Source organism: Rattus norvegicus, chromosome X, assembly GCF_021556685.1.
Source record: "Rattus norvegicus strain SHRSP/BbbUtx chromosome X, alternate assembly SHRSP_T2T, whole genome shotgun sequence".
NCBI classification, from domain to species: Eukaryota; Metazoa; Chordata; class Mammalia; order Rodentia; family Muridae; genus Rattus; species Rattus norvegicus.
The window spans coordinates 77,971,656-77,994,485 of record NC_141554.1 but is presented as its reverse complement, the minus strand read 5'-3'; the positions used below and the strand labels follow the sequence as shown (position 1 = coordinate 77,994,485).

The 22,830-nt window shown below is 42.1% G+C and overlaps 1 protein-coding gene and 1 pseudogene across 1 annotated transcript; one reads left to right on the top strand and one right to left on the bottom strand.

Annotated features, from left to right (window-relative positions):
• Positions 1–306: 306 nt before the first annotated feature.
• Positions 307–968, top strand: LOC134483999 (small ribosomal subunit protein eS8-like; annotated as a pseudogene).
• An 18,546-nt stretch (positions 969–19,514) lies between these two features.
• Magee2 (MAGE family member E2) lies at positions 19,515–21,639 on the bottom strand. Its single transcript, NM_001106941.1, has one exon. The coding sequence runs from the start codon at positions 21,422–21,424 to the stop codon at positions 19,853–19,855; it is 1,572 nt and encodes a 523-aa protein (NP_001100411.1). The 5' UTR covers positions 21,425–21,639; the 3' UTR covers positions 19,515–19,852.
• Positions 21,640–22,830: the final 1,191 nt, after the last annotated feature.

Genomic DNA, 22,830 nt, shown 5'->3' with positions numbered 1-22,830 from the left:
CAGTTCCCTCCTTATCCTATCTCCACCAAACTGCACACACTTCTCAAATACCCAAACTATCAGCTGATGACACCCAGAATATGGAAGGCAAACTTTACAAACTGTTTCCAAAAACTCCTCCCCCTCTATCTCTATACTCCACCTGACATTTTGTCACCCTGTATGAACTGTTTATACTGCTGTCAAAATCAGGTGCTGTGCTTTGATATACCTGGTGGCTTCTCCCTATCATGTTTTACCTTGCTCTTTTGGATTCTTAATAATACAGAACAACCTGAAAATTATCTCAATAAAGAAGGAGGAGGAGCCTCTTTCCAGCCAGCGCCGAGCGATGGCCATCTCTCGGGACAACTGGCACAAGTGCCGCAAGACTGGGGGTAGGAGAAAACCCTACCACAAGAAGCGGAAGTATGAGCTTGGACAGCTGGTCTCCAGCACTAAGATTGACCCTCGCCGTATATACACAGTCGGAGTTCGAGGAGGCAATAAGAAGTACCGTGCTCTGAGATTGGATGTGGGGAACTTTTCCTGGGGCTTTGAGTGTTGTACTTGCAAAACAAGTATTATTGATGTTGTTTACAATGCATCCAATAGCAAGCTTGTCCGCACCAAGACCCTGGTGAAGAATTGCATTGTGCTTATTGACAGCACATCGTACCGACAGTGGTACGAGTCCCACTATGCACCGCCCCTGGGCCGCAAGAAGAGGGTGAAGCTAACTCCTGAGGAGGAAGAGATTTTAAACAAAAAAAAAAAACGATCAAAAAATTCAAAAGAAATACGACGAAAGGAACAAGAATGCCAAAAGCAGCAGCAGTCTTCTGGAGGAACAGTCCCAGCAGGGCAAGCTTCTCACCTGTATTGCCTCAAGACCAGACCAGTGTGGCAGAGCAGATGGCTAAGTGCTCGAAGGCAAGGAGCTGGAGGAGTTCTATCTGCGGAAGATCAAAGCCCAGAAGGGCAAATAAACCGTCATCATAGCTCGTGTTAAAAAAGAAAAAAGAAAAAAAAAGGAGGAGGGAGAGGAGGAGCAGGAGATTCAGAGAAGCGAGCTGGAGAGCCGGAGAGCCAGAGAGCTAGCTTAACAGTTAATAGCACTCTCTGCTCTTAAGGAAGGCCTTCAGCCTTCCAAGTACTTGCACGATATCCACGCAGCAACCACATGTGCTTTCAACCACATAGTTGTATTTTCACACTTTGAATATACCATTTTACTTGCTCCTTGCTTTCAAAACTCTCTCCTCGTCATCTGTAACTCTCAGCAGTAATGGAGTGCTCCTGTGCAGACTTTAAATTCAGTTCCTTTGGAGCTCTTTAGGCTTCGTGGTGATGGATATTAGTTTCTTGCCTTGGTTTTAAGAGATTTACAGACAGTATTTACTTAAATAGGCTGCCTTACTGTTTTTATATGGTTGTGCTAAGACACCACGATCAAGGAAACTTATTAAGCATTTATTTGGTGCTTACTGCTTCAGAGGATTAGAGTTCTTGAAGCCCCTGGCAGGGAGCATGGCAGCAGACGAGCATGGTAGTAAAGCAGTAGCCAAAACCTTACATCTAGATCCACAAGCATGAAGCAGACAGAGATAATTGCAAATGGAATGGGCTTTTGAAGTAGAAATGGCATGGGCTTTTGAAGCCACAAAGCCCACTCTCTATGACACACCTCCTCTAGGAAGGCAACATTTCTAATTTCTTTCCAAACAGTTCAACCAACTAAGGACCAAGTGTATAAACATGTGAATTTGTGGGGTTCATTCTTTTTACCCATTTATTTATTTATTCATTCATTCATTCATTCATTCATTCACCTTACATCTTGATCTCAGCCACCCCAGTGCTCCCATCACATACCCTCCCCATTCCCCCTCTCCTCCTCTGAGAAGGGGAAGGCACCCCTGGATACCAACCTGCCGTGGCACATCCATTCATTGCAGAACTAGGTACATCCTCTCCCACTGAAAGCAGAAAAGGTGGCCAAATTAGGGGAATGGGATCCATAGACAGGCAACAGATTCAGAGACAGTCAGTCCCCAGCTCCAGTTGTTGGCAGACCTGGATGAAGACCAAGCTGCACATCTGCTACATATGTGCAGGGGACCTAGGTCCAACCAGTGTATCCTTTTTGCTTGGTGGTTCAGTCTCTGGGAGCCGTAGTAGTCATTCTTATCCATAATACCAATATTGTACTCCATGGACACCATAGGTTTGTGGCCAATGCAAACACATACAGTCCAAACTCAAAGGTCCCAAATAGTCTTTCAGTCTAAAGATGATTTAAAAGTACAAAGTACAAAGTCTCTTCTGAGACTCAAGGCAATCTCTTAATTGTAACCTCCTGTAAGATCAAAATGCAAATTATATTTCCACCATACAATGGCACAGAATATAAATTGCCATTCCAAAAGGGAGGACTGGTGGCACAGTGCAGAAATACTGGACCAAAACAAGACCAAAACCCAGCACAGCAAACCCTGTAGCTCCATGCATGATAATCAAAAAATCTTAGAGAGCTCTGCCCTTCCAGCTTTGCTGGCTGTAACATGTTTTCCTGTCTTGGGAGAGTTCTATTCCTTATATGTAGCTCTCCCTGACAGACATCCCATGGTTCTGGCATGGCCAACATTCTGGATTCTCTAGCATAATCCAGGCTTCATTTCCAGTTTCATGGACTAGCATCTTAGAGCTTCCAGGCAGGGACTCATTCCCCTCACATGCCAGACTTCAGCAATTCTCCTTAACTGTGAAAAAAGATTCCATATCCCTCTTTCTCATTTATCCTTTATGACACTAAAGCCAGAATCACATGGCCAATGCTGCCAAGTTCCTTTGCCCACTTGGGATCAGGCCTGGCCCCTGCTTGAATTACATTTGCTTAAGATTTAATTTGTTGTTTCATTTAAGCAAAAATTCCTCAGGCCTTTTCCTTTCACAAGTTGCAGGATTAGCTCCATCACCATTCTTTTTACTCCAGTTTTCATCTGGTCTCTCCTATCTTTTTTAACACAAGCCTTGGCTCCAGCATTAAATTTCCTGGTGATCTTCTTACCAAACTATACATTCTGTGTCTTTCTTTGTTCTGTTTGCTTTTTTCATTGTAGGAATAATAGGAATGTTTAGTAACTATACAGCAGTCAATAATAAGCTGCCTTGAAATCTCAGTCAAGGAAATTGATTCATTAGTTTTCCATTTTGCTTCAGGTAAATTTTTAGGACTAGGATAAGTAACAGCTATATTCTTTGTGAAAAGTATCACAAGAATGACTTCAGCCTAGTTTCTGATATCGTTCCACTCTAAAACCTCTTGAGCTGGGTCTCCATAGTACACATTGCTCTCCACACTACTGTCTTTTACGTTCCCACTAGGATGGCCCATTAAGGCCTGCTTTCAGTGTTAAGTGCTTTTCTAGTCCAAATTTCCCTAGAGCATAGTCAGGTCTGTCATAGCAATGCCCCATTCCTGGTACCAATTTGTGTCTTAGTTATTTTTCTATTGCTAGGGTAATGTATATGACCAAGGCAACTTATAAAAGACAACATTTAATTGGGGGCGTCTTATAATTTCAGAGTATGAGTCCATGATCATCATGGCATAACATCAGGCAGGCAGGCATGGCCCTAGAACAGTAGCTGATATATTATATCTGATCCACAAGCAGGAGACAGAAAGAGAGAGAAAAAGAGATAGAGCTAATTGGGAATGACATGGACTTTTGAAACCTCAAAGCCCATGGTGATATATATCTTCCAACAAGGCCACACACCCCCTCATCCTTCCCAAACAATCTCACCAGCTGGGAACCAAGTATTCAAACATATTGGCCTGCGAAGGCCATTCTTATTCAAACAACTACATAGACTTTTTGCCCTTTACTATCTCTTATCTCCTTAATATGCACTATCATAATGCACAGTATGGTTTGCCTGATAAATTTAACAAGTCCCTTGGATATACCCCACTCCTGAATTGACTGAGTTTCCCAATTGTTTTTTCTGCTATATCCAGTCTATGATTGCACCTATGTAGTGGAATTTTCATTTTATTTGTATGTTTTTAATCATTTCTATGTATTGACATTCTCATTTTGTTCATATCATTTTAGTGATTTCTTCTCATGTGCTATCTTTTTTTTATCTCACTGAGCTTTAAGAAAATTATTTTAAATTGTCAGGCAATTAGTAGATCTACATTTTTCTGACCAGTTAATGGATATTTATTTTTGACCTTTGCTTGCCTCATGTTTTATCGATTCTCACATTTCTTGTAGCTTTATATTGGAGCCTATGCTTTTGAAGAATTGGCCCATTCTCTCCATCTTTATGAACTGGCTTTGACTGGGAAAGTAATACTGATCTTCTCCAGCAGATATTTTGTATCTTATTTTCTAGATGCCCCATGGATATAGTCTTTAGTCATAGGATCCTGCAATCTTTTAGGTATAGTTATATCATTGTCCCTTGAGTTTGGTTTAAGGTATGATGGCAAATGTCCCCTGTGAAATGCACTGAATGTTTATGTAGTTAGATGCAGTCTTTCTCATTCTCAAGGACAAACCTTAGTTCTGCATAACTTACCAGTCTTGCATTATTGTGATGTTTACAATTCAGTAATCTCCCTTTCATATTCATATCTGCCCAGACATCTAGTTATGTTGGCTCTACTAGTGATTGTTGTGAGATAAAGAAAAAAGTCTTCAGGAAATTTATCAGACCATTCACAAGAAAGCCTTGAAAATGTCATTTATCTGTTAAAGGTCTTCCATGATGGGATAAATTATGTGCATGCTCTAATCCACAGTGTAAGGAGTTATCTCTCAATCTAACCCACATCTGAACATGGTCCAGGAATGGAGTTATGTGAGAAATCTGAGTGCCTGTGAGAAACTCCAAGAAACCAAAACAAGAATCTTGTGACTTGTTTGTCCAAAACAGAGAACCATTCTTGGCACTTTTTTTTATGCCTCTCAAGGTATAGTGAATAGGAGTAAGTTTACTTCAGATTAGTCATTATTGCTTTCTCCTATTAGTCAATTAAACATTTAAATTATCCTTTATATGTCTGCATGGGAAAACATGTTTTATCCATGTGTGGCTTGTCCTTGTCATTGTATATACCTTGAGCTCATGAGAATTTTACTCATATGACCTTTCAGGTATAAACTGTCCAAAGCTCTAACTAAAGTTGGCTACTTCGTGAGACTTTAAACTGAGTCACTTATCAGCTTCCTTCATCCAGGACCCACTGTCTCTAGATTGTGACAAACCCACGTTTAGAATGTTAGGAATCTTTAAAAGAAATGGTGTCATCACAGTGTCCTTGTTTGTGTCTTCAATTCACTGGAGTAAATGTCATTTCTCTATGAAGTATTAAGGAAATGCAAATGAATATATAAAATCAACAATAAGCCTCTGTAAAATCACCAATGAAAAAAGGGAGAATATTTTAATATGGCTTTATATATTTTGTGCATTAATACCTTTTAATATTTTACATTTTTTTCCAGAAAATTGTAACAAAAACACATGGAATTGCAATTAGAGTTACAGTATGTTGTGAGTACAGAATCTAAACAGTGAAGCATAATCCTTTTCCTGCAGGCAAACCATTGTATTCCACTAAGAAAACCACAACCTGATAAGGCAGTTACCCTATACTACCTGCTTTTCTAATCTTAGATAATGGCAGATTGGGAGGAAAATAGAAAAATAAACAAATAAAATTGAACAAATCAGCTCCCTCAGTTCCCTTGTCCTTTTACTTCTTCCCACGGTTTCACAGAAAGTGATGGGATGAGGTTGTGAGGGGGCCTTGTAGGGCAGAGTAGGTGCTGCTGACTGAATGCCAAGCAGGCACAGGTTCTCTGAGGTGAAGTCTACTCTGTAAACAACACTCAGTACTGCAAGTGGAGGCAGGTAGAGAGGAGGCAAGGAAAGGAGCTACAGGACCAGGGCAGGTGCTCTGATGGTTCAAATATGCTCTTAACATAGTCCTCACCCAGTGTGTTTACATGCAACCCAGGAGCTCAGGCTACATCTTAAAAACACCAGCTGCGATGCTGGCAGAGCATTGGCCCTTCTGGCAAGGTTCATTCAACAGAAAAAGAAAAATCTATTTGGTTTTTCAATGAAAATGCTTAATGTCCACCTGGGTAGTAGCAGCAGCAGCAGCAGCAGCAGCAGCAGCAGCAGCAGCAGCAGTAGTAGTAGTAGTAGTAGTAGTAGTAATAGTAGCAGCAGCAGCAGCAGCAGCAACAGCATTAGCAGCAGTAATGATGATGATGATGATAATGGTGATGATTATGATGATGATGATGATGATATACTTGTGTTATGAACAGCTTTCCTACAAAAGTAAATAACCTCAGAAAATGTATGTGCTACATGTGAAAAGAACTACTTGCCTATAAATGTTCTTCGGAGAGGACAGAAGCTTAAAGCTAAATTCACCTTGCAAAACCAAGAACTTTAAAGCAGATTAAGCATTTCCATTGCAAACAATCTCATCTCAATCAGACCAATAGACAAACTAAATCAAGTAAGATATTTACTGGTTGCCCAAGTATCTTTTTCTTTTAAATTAATTCTTAGAAGCTGAGGCACTGGTGATACCTCAGTGGTAGAGTGTTTGTCCAGCATGAACAAGGCTCTGGATTCTGTCCCCAAGTGCCATGTGCTATAGCATAACATTTTATTCTTTGTTTAATATACCTTATTCCACATAACATAACCTACATGTAAGTACCTGTGTGCTTTCTTCCATAGCTTAATTATCTTGGTTATTATAATACTCCTATGTTTTTACTGCTGTAAAATTACTCTAGAGCTTAATTATTATAGACAGATTCTGCTACCTTAAGTATGGAATTTTATTCATCTATGTGTTGATTTATTGTCAAGCAAAAGAAGAAACTTAAATCACTCATTTTTTAACTCTGAGATAAACATTCGTGTTATCTTCCTATTGCTGATGTAACAATTACAGACTTAATGGATTAAAACAAGAAAGATTGATTATCTTATCATTTCTCAGCTCAGAAGTTCAAAATCACCCTTACAGGACTAAAACCAGGCTGTCATCAGGGTTTATGAAGCTCTGAGGAGATAATCCATTTCATTGGCCTTCTCGGTTTCTGTGTGCATCTCAAATTGTTCAGTGTGTGACTGTTTTTTCATATCACTTCCATTTCCTGCTTCTGGAGTTCTATCTCCTACTACTAATAACTGATAATCAGAATCCCCTCTTTGGGATCCTTATGGTTTAGATTTGTTCAAGTTTAAGTTTTGTTGATTTAAATCAAGCCAGGGTAATCTGTGAGGGGATGTTATTCTTCCTGCCAAGCCACTATCCAAAGGACCTGCAAATTATACATTTGCATTACCTTTACACTTTTATGAAGCAATGCTGACATTGCATTCTTGTCCACAGCTTGGCTTAACAAGATATGTTGACTATCATTTGTTGCATGTAATGGTCTTGTATGCTACCATGGCTAATGATTTCATTCAGTTTTGCTAGAAGGAGGGCCACATGTTTCACAAACAAGCAAAACCAAAATTGTTGCTATGAAAATTTAGGTTGATTTTAACTTTTATCTATTAAAATAAATGTTGTGTCTCAGTCAAGATGTGGAACTATGCCTCTGTTTTCTCCTCCTTTCTCAAAGACCTTTGATATGACACTACACATGTCTTTTTTTCAGTGATCTTTATTTTTTTGTTTTATGTGCATTGGTGTTTTGACTGTATGTTTATCTGTGTGTGGGTGTCAGATCGCCTGGAACTGAAATTACAGACAGTTCTGAGCTGCTGTGTAGATGCTGGAAATTGAACCCAAGTCCTCTGGAAGATTAGTTAGTGCTCTCAACTGACATTTATAAAGGGAGTAAATGCTAAGTACATTAAGTCATAGGGAGTAGCAGAGATTCAGGTAAAGAACTAAAGGGTCTTTGTACAGGAGAAGGCACTAATGTGGCAGAAATTATCCTCTCCAGGGGGCCTCCAAACTCAGAAGGACATTGTGTCTGAAGTGAACCTGCTGGAGAAGACCACACATTAATCCATCCTATTCCAATCCCAGAGGGAGAGACGGGCAACAGAGGTACTTTGGGTGCTTTCAAAGATAACTCCTGCTAAAGACTAGCCCATAAATTCAATAAGTGTGTGTGTGTGTGTGTGTGTGTGTGTGTGTGTGTGTGTGTGTCTGTAAAATACTAATAGATATGGAGCAAATTCAACACATGGCAGAATTTACAAGTAAAATAAAGGATAATAGAAGACTGGTAGACAAAAATATAAAAGGTATTTAAAATAAGTCTTTTTACATTTGCAAATTCATTTTGAATAACAAAAACCCCAAGATGGCAAAAACTATCCTCAACAATAAAAGGACTTCAGGGGGAATCACTATCCCTGAACTCAAGCAGTATTACAGAGCAATAGTGATAAAAACTGCATGGTATTGGTACAGAGACAGACAGATAGACCAATGGAATAGAACTGAAGACCCAGAAATGAACCCATTCTCCTATGGTCACTTGATTTTTGACAAAGGAGCCAAAACCATCCAATGGAAAAAAGATAGCATTTTCAGCAAATGGTGCTGGTTCAACTGGAGGTCAATATGTAGAAGAATGCAGATCGATCCATGCTTATCACCCTGTACAAAGCTTAAGTCCAAGTGGATCAAGGACCTCCATATCAAACCAGATACACTCAAACTAATAGAAGGAAAAGTGGGGAAGCATCTGGAACACATGGGCACCGGAGAAAATTTCCTGAACAAAACACCAATGGCTTATGCTCTAAGATCAAGAATCGACAAATGGGATCTCATAAAACTGCAAAGCTTCTGTAAGGCAAAGGACACTGTTGTTAGGACAAAAGGGCAACCAACAGATTGGGAAAAGATTTACCAATCCTACATCTGATAGAGGGCTAATATCTAAAATATACAAAGAACTCAAGAAGTTAGACCGCCGGGAGACAAATAACCCTATTAAAAATGGGACACAGAGCTAAACAAAGATTTCTCAGCAGAAGCTGAGAAGCACCTAAGGAAATGTCCAACAGCTTTAGTCATCAGGGAAATGCAAATCAAAACAACCCTGAGATTTCACCTCACACCAGTGAGAATGGCTAAGATCAAAAACTCAGGTGACAACAGATGTTGGCAAGGATGTGGATAAAGAGGAACATTCTTTTTTTATTTTATTTTATTTTTTTTGGTGGGATTGCAAGCTGGTACAACCACTCTGAAAGTCAGTCTGGTGGTTCCTCATTGAATTGGAAATAGTTCTACCTGAGGATCCAGCTATACCACTCCTGGGCATATATCCAAAAGATGCCCCAACATATAACAAAGACACATGCTCCACTATGTTCATAGCAGCCTTATTTATAATAGCCAGAAGCTGGAAAGAACCCAGATGCCCTTCAACAGAGGAATGGATACAGAAAATGTGGTACATCTACACAATGGAATATTACTCAGCTATCAAAAACAATGACTTTATGAAATTCGTAGGCAAATGGATGGAACTGGAAAATATCATCCTGAGTGAGGTAACCCAGTCACAAAAAAACTACACATGGTATCCCTGATAATTGAATATTAGCCGAAAAGCTCAGAATATCAAAGATACAATCCACACAGCACACGAAGCTGAATAAGTTGGAAGACCAAAGAGTGGATGCTTCATTCCTTCTTAGAAAGGAGAACAAAACATTCACATTAGGAAATAAAGAGGCAAAGTGTAGAGCAGAGACTGAGGGAAAGGTCATCCAGAGACAGTCCCACCCGGGGATCCATCCCAAACAAAGACAATATTGTGGATGAAAAGAAGTGCATGCTGACAGGAGCCTGATATAGCTGTCTCCTGAGATGCTCTGTCAGAGCCTGAGAAATACAAAGTCAGATGCTTTCAACCAATCATTGGGTTGAAACAAAGGACCCCAATGGAGGAATTGGAGAAAGGACTGAAGGAGCTGAAGGGGTTTGCAACCTCATAGGAAGAACAACAATATCAACCAACCAGAACCCATCCCCACACCCAGAGCTCCCAGGGACTAAACCACCAACCAAAGAGGGACTCATGGCTCCTGCCACATATATAGCAGATGATTGACTTATTTGGTATCAGTGAGAGGAGAGGTCCTTGGCCCTGTGAGTAGGAGAGTGCCAGGGTGGGGAGATGAGAGGGAGGGAGTGGGTAGATGGGGGAACACTCTCATAGAGATAGGGGGAGGGGGAAGGGATAGGGAGTTTCCAGATAGGAAGTCTGGAATGGGGATAACATTTGAAGTGTAATTAAAGAAAATATACAATAAAAAAAGAATGAAAAAAAGAAAATGGTTATGGAATCTCCCTCCAAGACCAAGGAAAGCCACCGAGGCCAGGCATGTTTCAGAACTGTCCCTGCACAGAGGTTTAGAAATGCCATTATGTGAAGATGGGAAGGTGATTCTGTAGTTATGTCTCCCTTTTCATTTCTGATTTTGTTAATTTGGACACACTCTCTGTGTCCTCTCGTTAGTCTGGCTAAGGGTTTATTTATCTTGTTGATTTTCTCAAAGAACCAACTTTTGGTTCTGTTGATTCTTTCTATGGTCCTTTTTGTTTCTACTTGGTTGATTTCAGCTCTGAGTTTGATTATTTCCTGCCTTCTACTCCTCCTGGGTGTATTTGCTTCTTTTTGTTCTAGAGCTTTTAGGTGTGCTGTCAAGCTGCTGACATATGCTCTTTCCTGTTTCTTTCTGCAGGCACTCAGCGCTATGAGTTTTCCTCTTAGCACAGCTTTCATTGTGTCCCATAAGTTTGGGTATGTTGTACCTTCATTTTCATTAAATTCTAAAAAGTTTTCAATTTCTTTCTTTATTTCTTCCTTGACCAGGTTATCATTAAGTAGAGCATTGTTCAATTTCCACGTATATGTAGGCATTCTTCCCTTATTGTTATTGAAGACCAGTTTTAGGCCGTGGTGGTCCGATAGCACGCATGGGATTATTTCTATCTTTCTGTACCTGTTGAGGCCCGTTTTTTGACCAATTATATGGTCAATTTTGGAGAAAGTACCATGAGGGGCTGAGAAGAAGGTATATCCTTTTGCTTTAGGATAGAATGTTCTATAAATATCCGTTAAGTCCATTTGGCTCATGACTTCTCTTAGTCTGTCGACATCACTGTTTAATTTCTGTTTCCATGATCTGTCCATTGATGAGAGTGGGGTGTTGAAATCTCCCACTATTATTGTGTGACGTGCAATGTGTGTTTTGAGCTTTAGTAAGGTTTCCTTTACGTATGTGGGTGCCCTTGTATTTGGGGCATAGATATTTAGGATTGAGAGTTCATCTTGGTGGATTTTTCCTTTGATGAATATGAATTGTCCTTCCTTAAATTTTTTTGATGACTTTTATTTGAAAATTGATTTTATTTGATATTAGAATGGCTACTCCAGCTTGCTTCTTCTGACCATTTGCTTGGAAATTTGTTTTCCAGCCTTTCACTCTGAGGTAGTGTCTGTCTTTGTCTCTGAGGTGTGTTTCCTGTAGGCAGCAGAATGCAGGGTCCTCGTTGTGTATCCAGTTTGTTAATCTATGTCTTTTTATTGGGGAGTTGAGGCCATTTATGTTGAGAGATATTAAGGAATAGTGATTATTGCTTCCCATTATATTCATATTTGGATGTGAGGTTATGTTTGTGTGCTTTCACTCTCTTTGTTTTGTTGCCAAGACGATTAGTTTCTTGCTTCTTCTAGGGTATAGCTTGCCTCCTTTTGTTGGGCTTTACCATTTATTATCCTTTGTAGTGCTGGATTTGTAGAAAGATATTGTGTAAATTTGGTTTTGTCATGGAATATCTTGGTTTCTCCATCTATGTTAATTGAGAGTTTTGCAGGATACAGTAACCTGGGCTGGCATTTGTGTTCTCTTAGGGTCTGTATGACATCAGTCCAGGATCTTCTGGCCTTCATAGTTTCTGGCGAGAAGTCTGGTGTGATTCTGATAGGTCTGCCTTTATATGTTACTTGAACTTTTTCCCTTACTGCTTTTAATATTCTTTCTTTATTTTGTGCGTTTGGTGTTTTGACTATTATGTGACGGGAGGTGTTTCTTTTCTGGTCCAGTCTACTTGGAGTTCTGTAGGCTTCTTGTATGCCTATGGGTATCTCTTTTTTTAGGTTAGGGAAGTTTTCTTCTATGATTTTGTTGAAGATATTTACTGGTCCTTTGAGCTGGGAGTCTTCACTCTCTTCTATACCTATTATCCTTAGGTTTGATCTTCTCATTGAGTCCTGGATTTCCTGTATGTTTTGGACCAGTAGCTTTTTCTGCTTTACATTATCTTTGACAGTTGAGTCAATGATTTCTATGGAATCTTCTGCTCCCGAGATTCTCTCTTCCATCTCTTGTATTCTGTTGGTGAAGCTTGTATCTACAGCTCCTTGTCTCTTCTTTTGGTTTTCTATATCCAGGGTTGTTTCCATGTGTTCTTTCTTGATTGCTTCTATTTCCATTTTTAATTCCTTCAACTGTTTGATTGTATTTTCCTGGAATTCTTTCAGGGATTTTTGCGATTCTTTCAGGGATTTTTGCGATTCCTCTTTGTAGGCTTCTACTTGTTTATTAATGTTTTCCTGTGTTTCCCTAAGAGAGTTCTTCACGTCTTTCTTGAAGTCCTCCAGCATCATGATCAAATATGATTTTGAAACTAGATCTTGCTTTTCTGGTGTGTTTGGATATTCCATGTTTGTTTTGGTGGGAGAATTGGGCTCCGATGATGCCATGTAGTCTTGGTTTCTGTTGCTTGGGTTCCTGCGCTTGCCTCTCGCCATCAGATTATCTCTAGTGTTACTTTGTTCTGCTATTTCTGACAGTGGCTAGACTGTCCTATAAGCCTGTGTGTCAGGACTGCTGTAGACCTGTTTTCCTCTCTTTCAGTCAGTTATGGGGACAGAGTGTTCTGCTTTCCGGCGTGTAGTTTTTCCTCTCTACAGGTCTTCAGCTGTTCCTGTGGGCCTGTGTCTTGAGTTCACCAGGCATCTTTCCTGCAGCAGAAAAGTTGGTCTTACCTGTGGTCCCGAGGCTCAAGTTTGCTCGTGGGGTGCTGCCCACGGGCTCTCTGCAGCGGCAGCAACCAGGAAGATATGCGCCACCCCTTCCGGGAGCTTCAGTGCACCAGGGTTCCAGATGGCCTTTGGTGTTTTCCTCTGGCTTCTGAGATGTGTGTGCAGAGAGCAGTCTCTTCTGGTTTCCCAGGCTTGTCTGCCTCTCTGAAGGTTTAGCTCTCCCTCCCACGGGATTTGGGTGCAGAGAACTGTTTATCCGGTCTGTTTCCTTCAGGTTCCGGTGGTGTCTCAGGCAGTGGTCCTGCCGCTCCTGGGCCCTCCCCCACGGGAGCCCAGAGGCCTTATACAGTTTCCTCTTGGGCCAGGGATGTGGGCAGGGGTGAGCAGTGTTGGTGGTCTCTTCCGCTCTGCAGCCTCAGGAGTGCCCACCTGACCAGGCGGTGAGGTCTCTTTCCCACGGGGTCTGGGAGCAGAGAGCTGTTGCAGAATATTTTGCTCTTATAGAAACATAATAGTGCTATTATAGCCAACAAAGACTTTTTTTTTTGAGTTTTAAATGTTGAAATTTTTTTTTATTTTTTTTTTATTTTATTTTTTTTTATTATCTTGAGTATTTCTTATATACATTTCAAGTGTTATTCCCTTTCCCGGTTTCCGGACAGACATCACCCTCCCCCCTCCCCTTCCTTGTGGGTGTTCCCCTCCCAAACCTCCCCCCATTGCCACCCTCCCCGCATAGTCTAGTTCACTGGGGGTTCAGTCTTAGCAGGACCCAGGGCTTCCCCTTCCACTGGTGCTCTTACTAGGATATTCATTGCTACCTATGGGGTTGGAGCCCAGGGTCAGTCCATGTATAGTCTTTGGGTAGTGGCTTAGTCCCTGGAAGCTCTGGTTGCTTGACATTGTTGTACTTTTGGGGTCTTGAGCACCTTCAAGCTCTTCCAGTTCTTTCTCTGATTCCTTCAACGGGGGACCTATTCTCAGTTCAGTGGTTTGCTGCTGGCATTCGCCTCTGTATTTGCTGTATTCTGGCTGTGTCTCTCAGGAGCGATATACATCCGGCTCCTGTTGGTCTGCACTTCTTTGCTTCATCCATCTTGTCTAATTGGGTGGCTGTATATGTATGGGCCACCTGTGGGGCAGGCTCTGAATGGGTGTTCCTTCAGTCTCTGTTTTAATCTTTGCCTCTCCCTTCCCTGCCAAGGGTATTCTTTTTCCCCTTTTAAAGAAGGAGTGAAGCATTCACATTTTGATCATCCGTCTTGAGTTTCGTTTGTTCTAGGCATCTAGGGTAATTCAAGCATTTGGGCTAATAGCCACTTATCAATGAGTGCATACCATGTATGTCTTTCTGTGATTGGGTTAGCCCACTCAGGATGATATTTTCCAGTTCCAACCATTTGTCTATGAATTTCATAAAGTCGTTGTTTTTGATAGCTGAGTAATATTCCATTGTGTAGATGTACCACATTTTCTGTATCCATTCCTCTGTTGAAGGGCATCTGGGTTCTTTCCAGTTTCTGGCTATTATAAATAAGGCTGCGATGAACATAGTGGAGCACGTGTCTCTTTTATATGCCAACAAAGACTTTTAATATTAATATTTTCTTGCCATTATTTCTCCATATGTACATACCAAGCTGGTGCATCTTTGGATTGTAGTAGAATGTTTTACTTTTTTAAATATTGAATTTTATTTTAAAAATTGTATGCATGCTTGTCTGTGTCTGTGAGTAGATAAATGCATGTGAGTACAGGTACCCACAAAAGCAGGAGGCATTGTGTCTCCCGGACATGGAGTTACCTGACATGAATCCTGGGAACTGAACTCTGGTCCTCTGCAAGAGCACTACACAGTCTTGACCACTGAACCATCTCTCAGCCGCAAAATGACTTTAAAACAGTAATTGAGTTTCTGAATTGAGTTTTATAAAAATGAAACCATTAATTAAAAATTGGCTTGGTATTAAGACAGAATTCCAAACAATTTGTGAAATGGCCCTAGATATATTTCTTGTGTGTATATGTACATGCTTCTGGTGTGTGTGTGTGTGTGTGTGTGTGTGTGTGTGTGTGTGTGTGTGTGTGTGTGTGTATGTATACATGTAGGAGGAGGGACAGAGTTTGTCAACAGTTGTTTTTCTCTATTTCTTTCCACTACATCATTATTTTTGAGACGGAATTTCTCACTGAACCTGATGTACATTAATTTGGCTAGACTGGTTGGCCAGCAAGCCTCAGGATATTCCTGTGTCAAACTGTCCAGTGCTGACATTTCAGTTGCATGCCATTATACTTGGCTTTTTTTTTATGTAGGTGCTGAGAAGATCTGAATTCAGCTGTTCATACTTGCATGACAAGTACTTTCAGCCCCGTTAAAACATACTACTGCTACTTTTACTATGTATTTATGTGAAGTGGTATTATGGCTGCTGATGACTGGCTATTAAATCTAAATATTGATCAGCTTTGAAAAACGTTGAAGATGCTCCGTGTCCTATACTATCAAATATTTGGCTATGATTTTTATTTTTGAGACAGAATCTCATGTAGCCCAGGCTGCCTTTGAACTCTCTACTTAGCTAAGGATGTTCTTGAACTTGTGATCTGCCTTCCTCTACCTCCAAAGTGCTAGAATTATAGGCACACACCACCATGACCACCACCACCACCACCACCACCACCACCACCACCTGTTTTATATGGTGCTACAGATAGAACCCAGGGTTCCATGGATGCTAGGTATGCACCCTGATAATCTACATCTCCAGCTCCCAGCTAGAATTTCTTTATGTAAAAATAAACAAACACATCTATCTTACTAATACACAAAGTTACTTTTGCCTTTTATGGTCAAATTATATATTATACCAATATATTTGATTTGTATATATGTATTTGATATGCTTATATAATTGAGATTATGTAAAGAATGTCTTGACCCATAAACAGTGTGAGTGGAAAGGGTTTGAGAAGCCTTGCTTGGGCTCATGAGCACTCTCAGAGACTGGAGAGACAGATATGAAGCCTGCATGGGTCTGCACTAAGACCTCAGCAAATATGTTATGTTTGCACAGCTCTGTGTTCTTGTGGGATTCTTAGCAGTGAGAATGGGCATTGTCTCTGACTCTTTCGCCTGGTCTTGGGACCTTTTCCTCATATTGGGTTGCCTCACCTAGCCCTGATGTGACTGTTTGTGCCTAGTCTTATTGTAACTTCATATGCCGTATTCAGTTGATCTTTATGAAGGTAAATAGAAGAACAGGTGGATCTTGGGGAAAGGGGTGGGTAGGGTGAAAATGGGGAACAAATGTCAGGAAAGGCTTCCTTAATCTAACAGAAGAGTATTCTCTTAGGTCTCGAATCCTGAAAATGAATACTCTCACCAAGTTGTCTCCTTAGGAGAGATCCCAGTCATAGGCCAAAGGCAACTGTGGATGGCAAGTGAATATAGGACAATCATCTAACCAACACCAATTCATCAAGTCCCAACTTGGCGAAAGCAACCACAGTAGGTGGATGTTGATGGTATTAAAACGATTTCCCCCTTTTATGCATGAGTGTCCATTTGTGTGGTGTTCATGTGTTTATGTGTTTAGCTTCACATGAGCACATGCTTGTGGAAACCAGAAGGCAACCTTCAACGTCATCCTCAGAAACACCGCCTCATGTCCTTTGAGACAGGGGCTCTCCTTAGCCTAGAGTTTATCAATTAGGCTAGGTTGGCTGATCAGTCAGTGCCAGGGATTCTTTTGTTTCCTCCTCCCCAGTACTGAGATTACCAGCATGGCTTTCCCCATGGGTGCTATGGGATCAAAGTCAGGCCTTCCCCATACCTGCAGAACAAGCACTTTACCAAGTGCAGCCTCTAACTCTTGTGTACCAGCTATTCTTTTTCACTGTTAAGTGTTTCTCCCACTGGTATTATGATTTGGTGCCTAAAGGGGGGAAACTTCCTGGTTATTTCACAGATACTACATCTTTTCCTTCGCCATAGGCACCTGCCCTCTACATGTCACTTTTGCCCTTTCTGGAAAGTTGCATGCGGCATCTGTGACATAGGGCTATTTTCCACTTCTATTTTTGTACTTTTGAGCAGATTTGGACAAGTGAGAAGTTTTATCAGGTTACTGTTCCTTCAGATTTGAAAAAAACAAAAAAAACAAAAACAAAAACAAAAAAAAAACCAAAAACAAACAAACAAACAAACAAAAAAAAATGAAACCTACTGCTACCACTACTTCTAAGGTCCAGAAGTGATGCCTCTTGCCTCTTCTGGGTGAAAAGCAGCAGATAAGGCTAAGGTTTACAGAGAGCAGATGGAGCAAGAATAGCAGGAAAATTGGGAGCGCACACACAAATGTTTGTTCTATTCCTGGCAGCTCAGTCAGCCTCACTCTTTCACCCCCTTCCTCCTGTGGACAGAATTGTCTTGCCTCCACACTCGGGCCATACTAACTTTCCTTGTATCATGAGAGTCAGCAGGTTTGAGTGACAACAACATAGCACAGGTCACAGGTGATGGAAAGGTCTCCTTAGACTTGAAGCTTGGGTCTACCCTGTGGCTGTGTGACCTTGGGATTATTACTTAAACCTCAGTCTACCTTAGTGTCAAATGGGAACATTAAAACGCTCCTTAGGAAGGGAAGGGACAGTTATAGAGTTAAGCATGGATAAAGTCTAGCACAGTTCCTGGCACATACTTAGTACTAAAACAAATGGAGCTTTATGTTAATGCTTGCTGGTCTGTCCGGAAGCCACGGCTTTCCCTTGGCAGGTGTATATCTTGGACATGCCTGAAAAGCTGATGTATCTGAGGACCCTGTGCCAATTCAAAAAGTCACAAGAAACACTTGGCACCATAGTCGGCTTGCCTCCTCTCGCTTCTTCACTCTGCAAGCATAAAACTTTTAGGGTCTAAGAAAGCAGAAGAGGCCCTTGCAGTTTATTGCGTGGGTAGGACCATAGTCCCAAATTCTCTGTGTCCAATGCTGCCCCCACCACCGCCCCGAGTCCTCTTCACCCCATTTCCTCGAATTCCATCAGCTTAGGTTCTCCGGGTATTAATTTTCTTGTCACTAGAAATCCCATCCCAACTGCTTATTTAGTTCCTGGAATGCTACCACAGAGGAGATTAAGTGAGACCCGGTGGGGGTTATATTGCCCTGGCAACCGCAGAATGCGCCTGCGCAGACTTTTCTCAGGCTGACTGCTCTTAATTGGGTTCCTGCAACGCCGCAGGTCAGACCTGGGGGCCAAAAGGGTGAATCTGTCCTCCCATTGTCCAATTCCTGAGTTGGAAATTATACTGTTACCTCTCTGGGGCTAAGACAAATGTAAGAAATGTCTGATTACTCTCTACCATCTGCTAGGGGGGGTGGCACTTCATGGAAACCTCTGATAATTAAAAGGATGTAAAGGGGAGAACGCTTGAGGATGCCAGGAGATGTGGCAGCATACAGCATGCCATACCAGAAGGCATCACTGTCTTTTCCTACTCAGAGGAGAGTTTCCCCATGATACCCATCCTTGTGCCAGGGGTGCCTCTCAGAAACTGCTACCTGCAGGATTCCTAGGGTTAGAAGAATCCGAATCAAGAGACCTAAAATGCTAACTTTTACCTTAACAGCTAGAGTGTTAAAATAAACAGTGCTAGCGAGGGGTGTAGGGTGTGGACTAAATCTGATTGATGATCCCAGACCAGCTGTGTTTGAGAAGGCTATCACTGTTTCCTAAGAGCCACTCTCTGGAGATAGGGCCTTTATTAGCTCTATCACAGATTTCTCTCTCCCATTCCCCTTCTGACCTCAGCATAGTCTTTTCTGGGTGACCTTCAAAACCCCTGTGGACATTGTACCCACAGCCTGTATATTCACCAGTTCTCCTTCTGTTCCTCATCTCAGTCTCAGGTATCACTCCTGAGATATCACTAAAGCTTACCGTGTCCCCGGACTTTCAGTCTACCTTGTCCTTCCTACCCTCACCCATCTCCTGCTTCATACTCGTGATCTTTTCCCAGCATTCCTTGTATACCATTGGTTTCTCCACTACCCTCCCATTTGTGGACTTCAATAGCACACCCCACCCCACCCCACCCCACCCCACCCCACCCTACCCTACGCCACTGGTTCATTTCCATGTCTTTCCTCCTTGAGGGGGAAGTTCTGAGGGCCAGGTGGGGCTTTTTTACCCTTATAGCCCTGGCATGGTGCCTTGTTCTCAGCACACAGGTACCTGATAAATGTTTACTAAATAAATGATCACATAGGCATGGCATCTAATTCATTATACTTTTATTTATTTATTTTTTTACTGCACTCTGCAACAGCAAATTAAATACAGGGAAGTGACAGTCTTTTATTTTTGTTAGTTCGGTAACACAAAAGACTCAAAAGGACAATCAATTGGCTTTGTGTTTGGTGTGTGTGTGTGTGTGTGTGTGTGTGTGTGTGTGTGTGTTTACCGTTATTTACCTTATTTTACTAGTTATTTCAAATATGTAACACAATACATTTTACAATACATTTTACACGGCTATCTGAACTTTTATACTGAAACAAGACAGGAAGAGAAAACAAGCAATTTCATTTTAAAAAACACTGATTGTGAAGACAATTAAAGAGTATACCAGAAGGAAAGAAATGTTATTAGAATTGGAACATAATAAATACAAGGTGTACTCTTTACCCCAACCCTCCCAACTTTTGATTTAGAACCCGAGTGCCCATTTCCCATTTCCCAAAGGCCCTTTTAACAGATGCCACTCAAGTAAAGTTGAACATCAGACCTCACATGGAACCAAAGAAGAACATGGCTGTTGCCTCAGATCTGGCCCTGGCCTCCTCATCTTCCACAGCCTCCCTGTATTGCTCTGGCCAGTCCTGTGGCTGCTTTCTGTAGAGCCTAGCCATATATTCCAAGGCTTTCATTTTGGTGATTTCAAGGTGAGCCCGAGGACCCCAGAGCAGCTCGTATTCAACTGGATTAGAGTAGGAGAGCGGCCTGCATTCTAGGTAGCGTTGCCTCATTAGCTTACAGGTAATGGCATGTTTCCTCCCTACATCAACATTAAATCTCCGGAGTAAGTTCCAGATCTTGGCCTCTTTGACACGGTTGCCCATCAGGAAGATCAAACCCAGGATTGGCATCATGTATTCGTGGGTGGGTCTGCCCAGGCTCTCTAGCATTACTTGCTCTTCTTCTGATTCTGGTTGCGGGACAAGGAGGTAGATGTGATCACTGGCATCAACCTCAATCAGAGAGAAGCCATAAAACAGATCAAGGATTAGCGTGGCTCGGCTGAGGATATTTGGGAACACATCCTCGAATTCTTTGCCAGTGTGAGCCAATAGCTCATCCTGATGGATAGGCAGCAATTCCTCAGTGCCATTAATAGCCAACTGGACCACATCATTTGCTTTATCATTCATAGTGTCCTCTGACCAGAACTCTAAGCCGGCAGCCTGGCTTCTCTCTTTGGCCTTATCAGATTCCAGAGCTTTGTTATATTCTTCTGGCCAGCTCCAGGGTTCTTCATCATGAGCTTCTGCTATAAACTTCAGGGCTTCCATCTTCGTGATTTCTCTGTGGGCTCTAGAGCCCCACAGGAACTCAAATTCGAGGGGATTAGTGCCATATACCGGCCAGTACTCCAAAAATCGCATCTGGACAAAGTCCGTAGTGAGGAGGTTTCTTGTGTTCCCAAAGAGGTTGTTGATCCTCTGAGTTTCATCTATCACTTCTACCTTTAACAGCAGGTCCCAGATGGAGGCCTCTCTTGCCCGGTTGCCATTCAAGAGGATGTGGCCGAGGACCAAGGCCAGAAGACCTGCTTTTGGCATGTCCAGGGTCTCTGCTAGGCGTTCAGTGGTCTGGGGACCCGGTTTGCTGATTAGATTGTAAGTGTCGGTCTGAGGATCAAGGACTCTCAGATTCAACCCAAAGACCCGGTCCAGATAAGCTGAGGCTCGTCTGAGTATCTCAGGGAACTGATCTGAGTATTCATTGAGAAACTCCAACATTTCTGACTGTCGGATAGACCCCTCACTTTGACTTTTCATTCGCAAGAAATTCACTAAAGCAACCGACCTCTCTTCTAAAGGGTCATGGACCCTGAGCGCCCCCAAACGTCGGGACTGCTCGTCGATGAGAACCTCGATGTCTCTCGGGTCCTGCGCAGCCTGGGGAGCGCTGGCACCCTGTGGATCGTCTGGAATCTCAAGGCCCTGGGCAGCCTCGGGGACTAGCATGGAGTTGGGGGGCCCAGAGGCATTAGTAGCCTGCATTTCACCCTGGCTGTCGCTGTAATCTGCAGTGGTCTCTGCTCTGCCTTGGCGCGCATTCTGGCTTACCACAGACATGGTTCCAGGAGACAGGAACGCGAACGTGGAGGTCAGCAATCCGTCGGAGGGAGGAGTGTGTTGGCACCTCGGCACAGAGCCGAAGCCTGACACTCAGAGCTGTGCGGTTCGAAAGGGAGAGCTGGTGAGAAAGGCGATCTTTATACACAAGCAGTAATCAGCAAAGAAGGAAAACCTAAGAACCTAGCTTTGCCGCATCCTACGCAGGCGCACTCAAGCTCTGCGATGTGGTGACCACGCCCCTCTCAAGCTTCCACTGCTGCCCCCTCCCACTTCTGACTGGAAGATCAGGCTTGCTGTGGGATTTGAACTTATTAGGGAATTGAATTCACAAAAAGGAACAACGGAAATAAAGTAGAAGAATTAGGGGACGGGAGTGTTCAGTGATGCTGTATTTGAAGTTTTTCTGTGAGGTATTAGGCATCTTGATAAGGCTTAATAGAGGATGGGGACAGTATTTATGATAATTGTAGAGTCATTAAGGCCTCCCCCAACTCAACAGATTATTTCTTGAGCATATGCCCATTTCAGGCACAATGCTGGATATTTGTGAGATGCCTCACTGATTGCCACGAGGACAAATTGATTATTCCTTCCTGTATGGAGCTCGCAATCAGTGCATTCTAGGGTTGGTTCAACCAGTGGTGATGCTCACCAACCCTTTATCGAGCACTTACTAGGTAACAGGCCTGGTGTTTCACTTTTCTCATATTAAAATTACTGAGTGTTAGCTAATCTAAATGGTGTTCATCGTAAAGATGAGAAAACTGGCACGGGGAGGTGAGTTTGATTGTACAAACTCAGGCAGCTACAAGTGAAAGAGATTGGGCTTGAATCCTTTAATCAGAGCCCAGAACATAAGTACTTTCTATCACACCATCTGACTTTCAAGGAGTTCTTCGCTCTATTTTATAAACACGTCTCAGATAAAATTGATGGAAACCAGCACGAGTCAATTTACATATAGCACAAACACAGAAGTAGTGAATGTCAGTTTTGTCTGAAGTATCTTGGATTGGAGGTAGTTGCTGAAAAAGAGTCAGGGGAGCTGAGCTCTAAGTGATCAGAAGAATGGGAAGAGTTCATGCTTTACAAGGGCGTTGTAGCATTAGGGAACATCATCACGAAAGGTCCAGAAATATAAGAATAAAATATACGTTTGTGTAACTGCCAGTTAACCATGTTGGCTAGAGCTGCAATATGGATGGGAGACAAGGACAGAGTTGGCTAAACAGAAAGGACTGGATTTCCTCCTGCGTGTCAGCACTGTTTAGGGCTGCACAGAAGAGTAGGTTTGTATGTGTATATTTCAGGATTCACACATCGTCCAAACACTCTGGCCAGGAAGAAGGTTTGGTTGTTCTATTTTCTGGGAGTACTGCCACAGTAGTTGGGCTAAAGCTCAG

Bases quoted from the DNA above. Each gene is read 5' to 3' on its own strand.
- Magee2 (NM_001106941.1), bottom strand. From the start codon at position 21,424: ATGTCTGTGGTAAGCCAGAATGCGCGCCAAGGCAGAGCAGAGACCACT.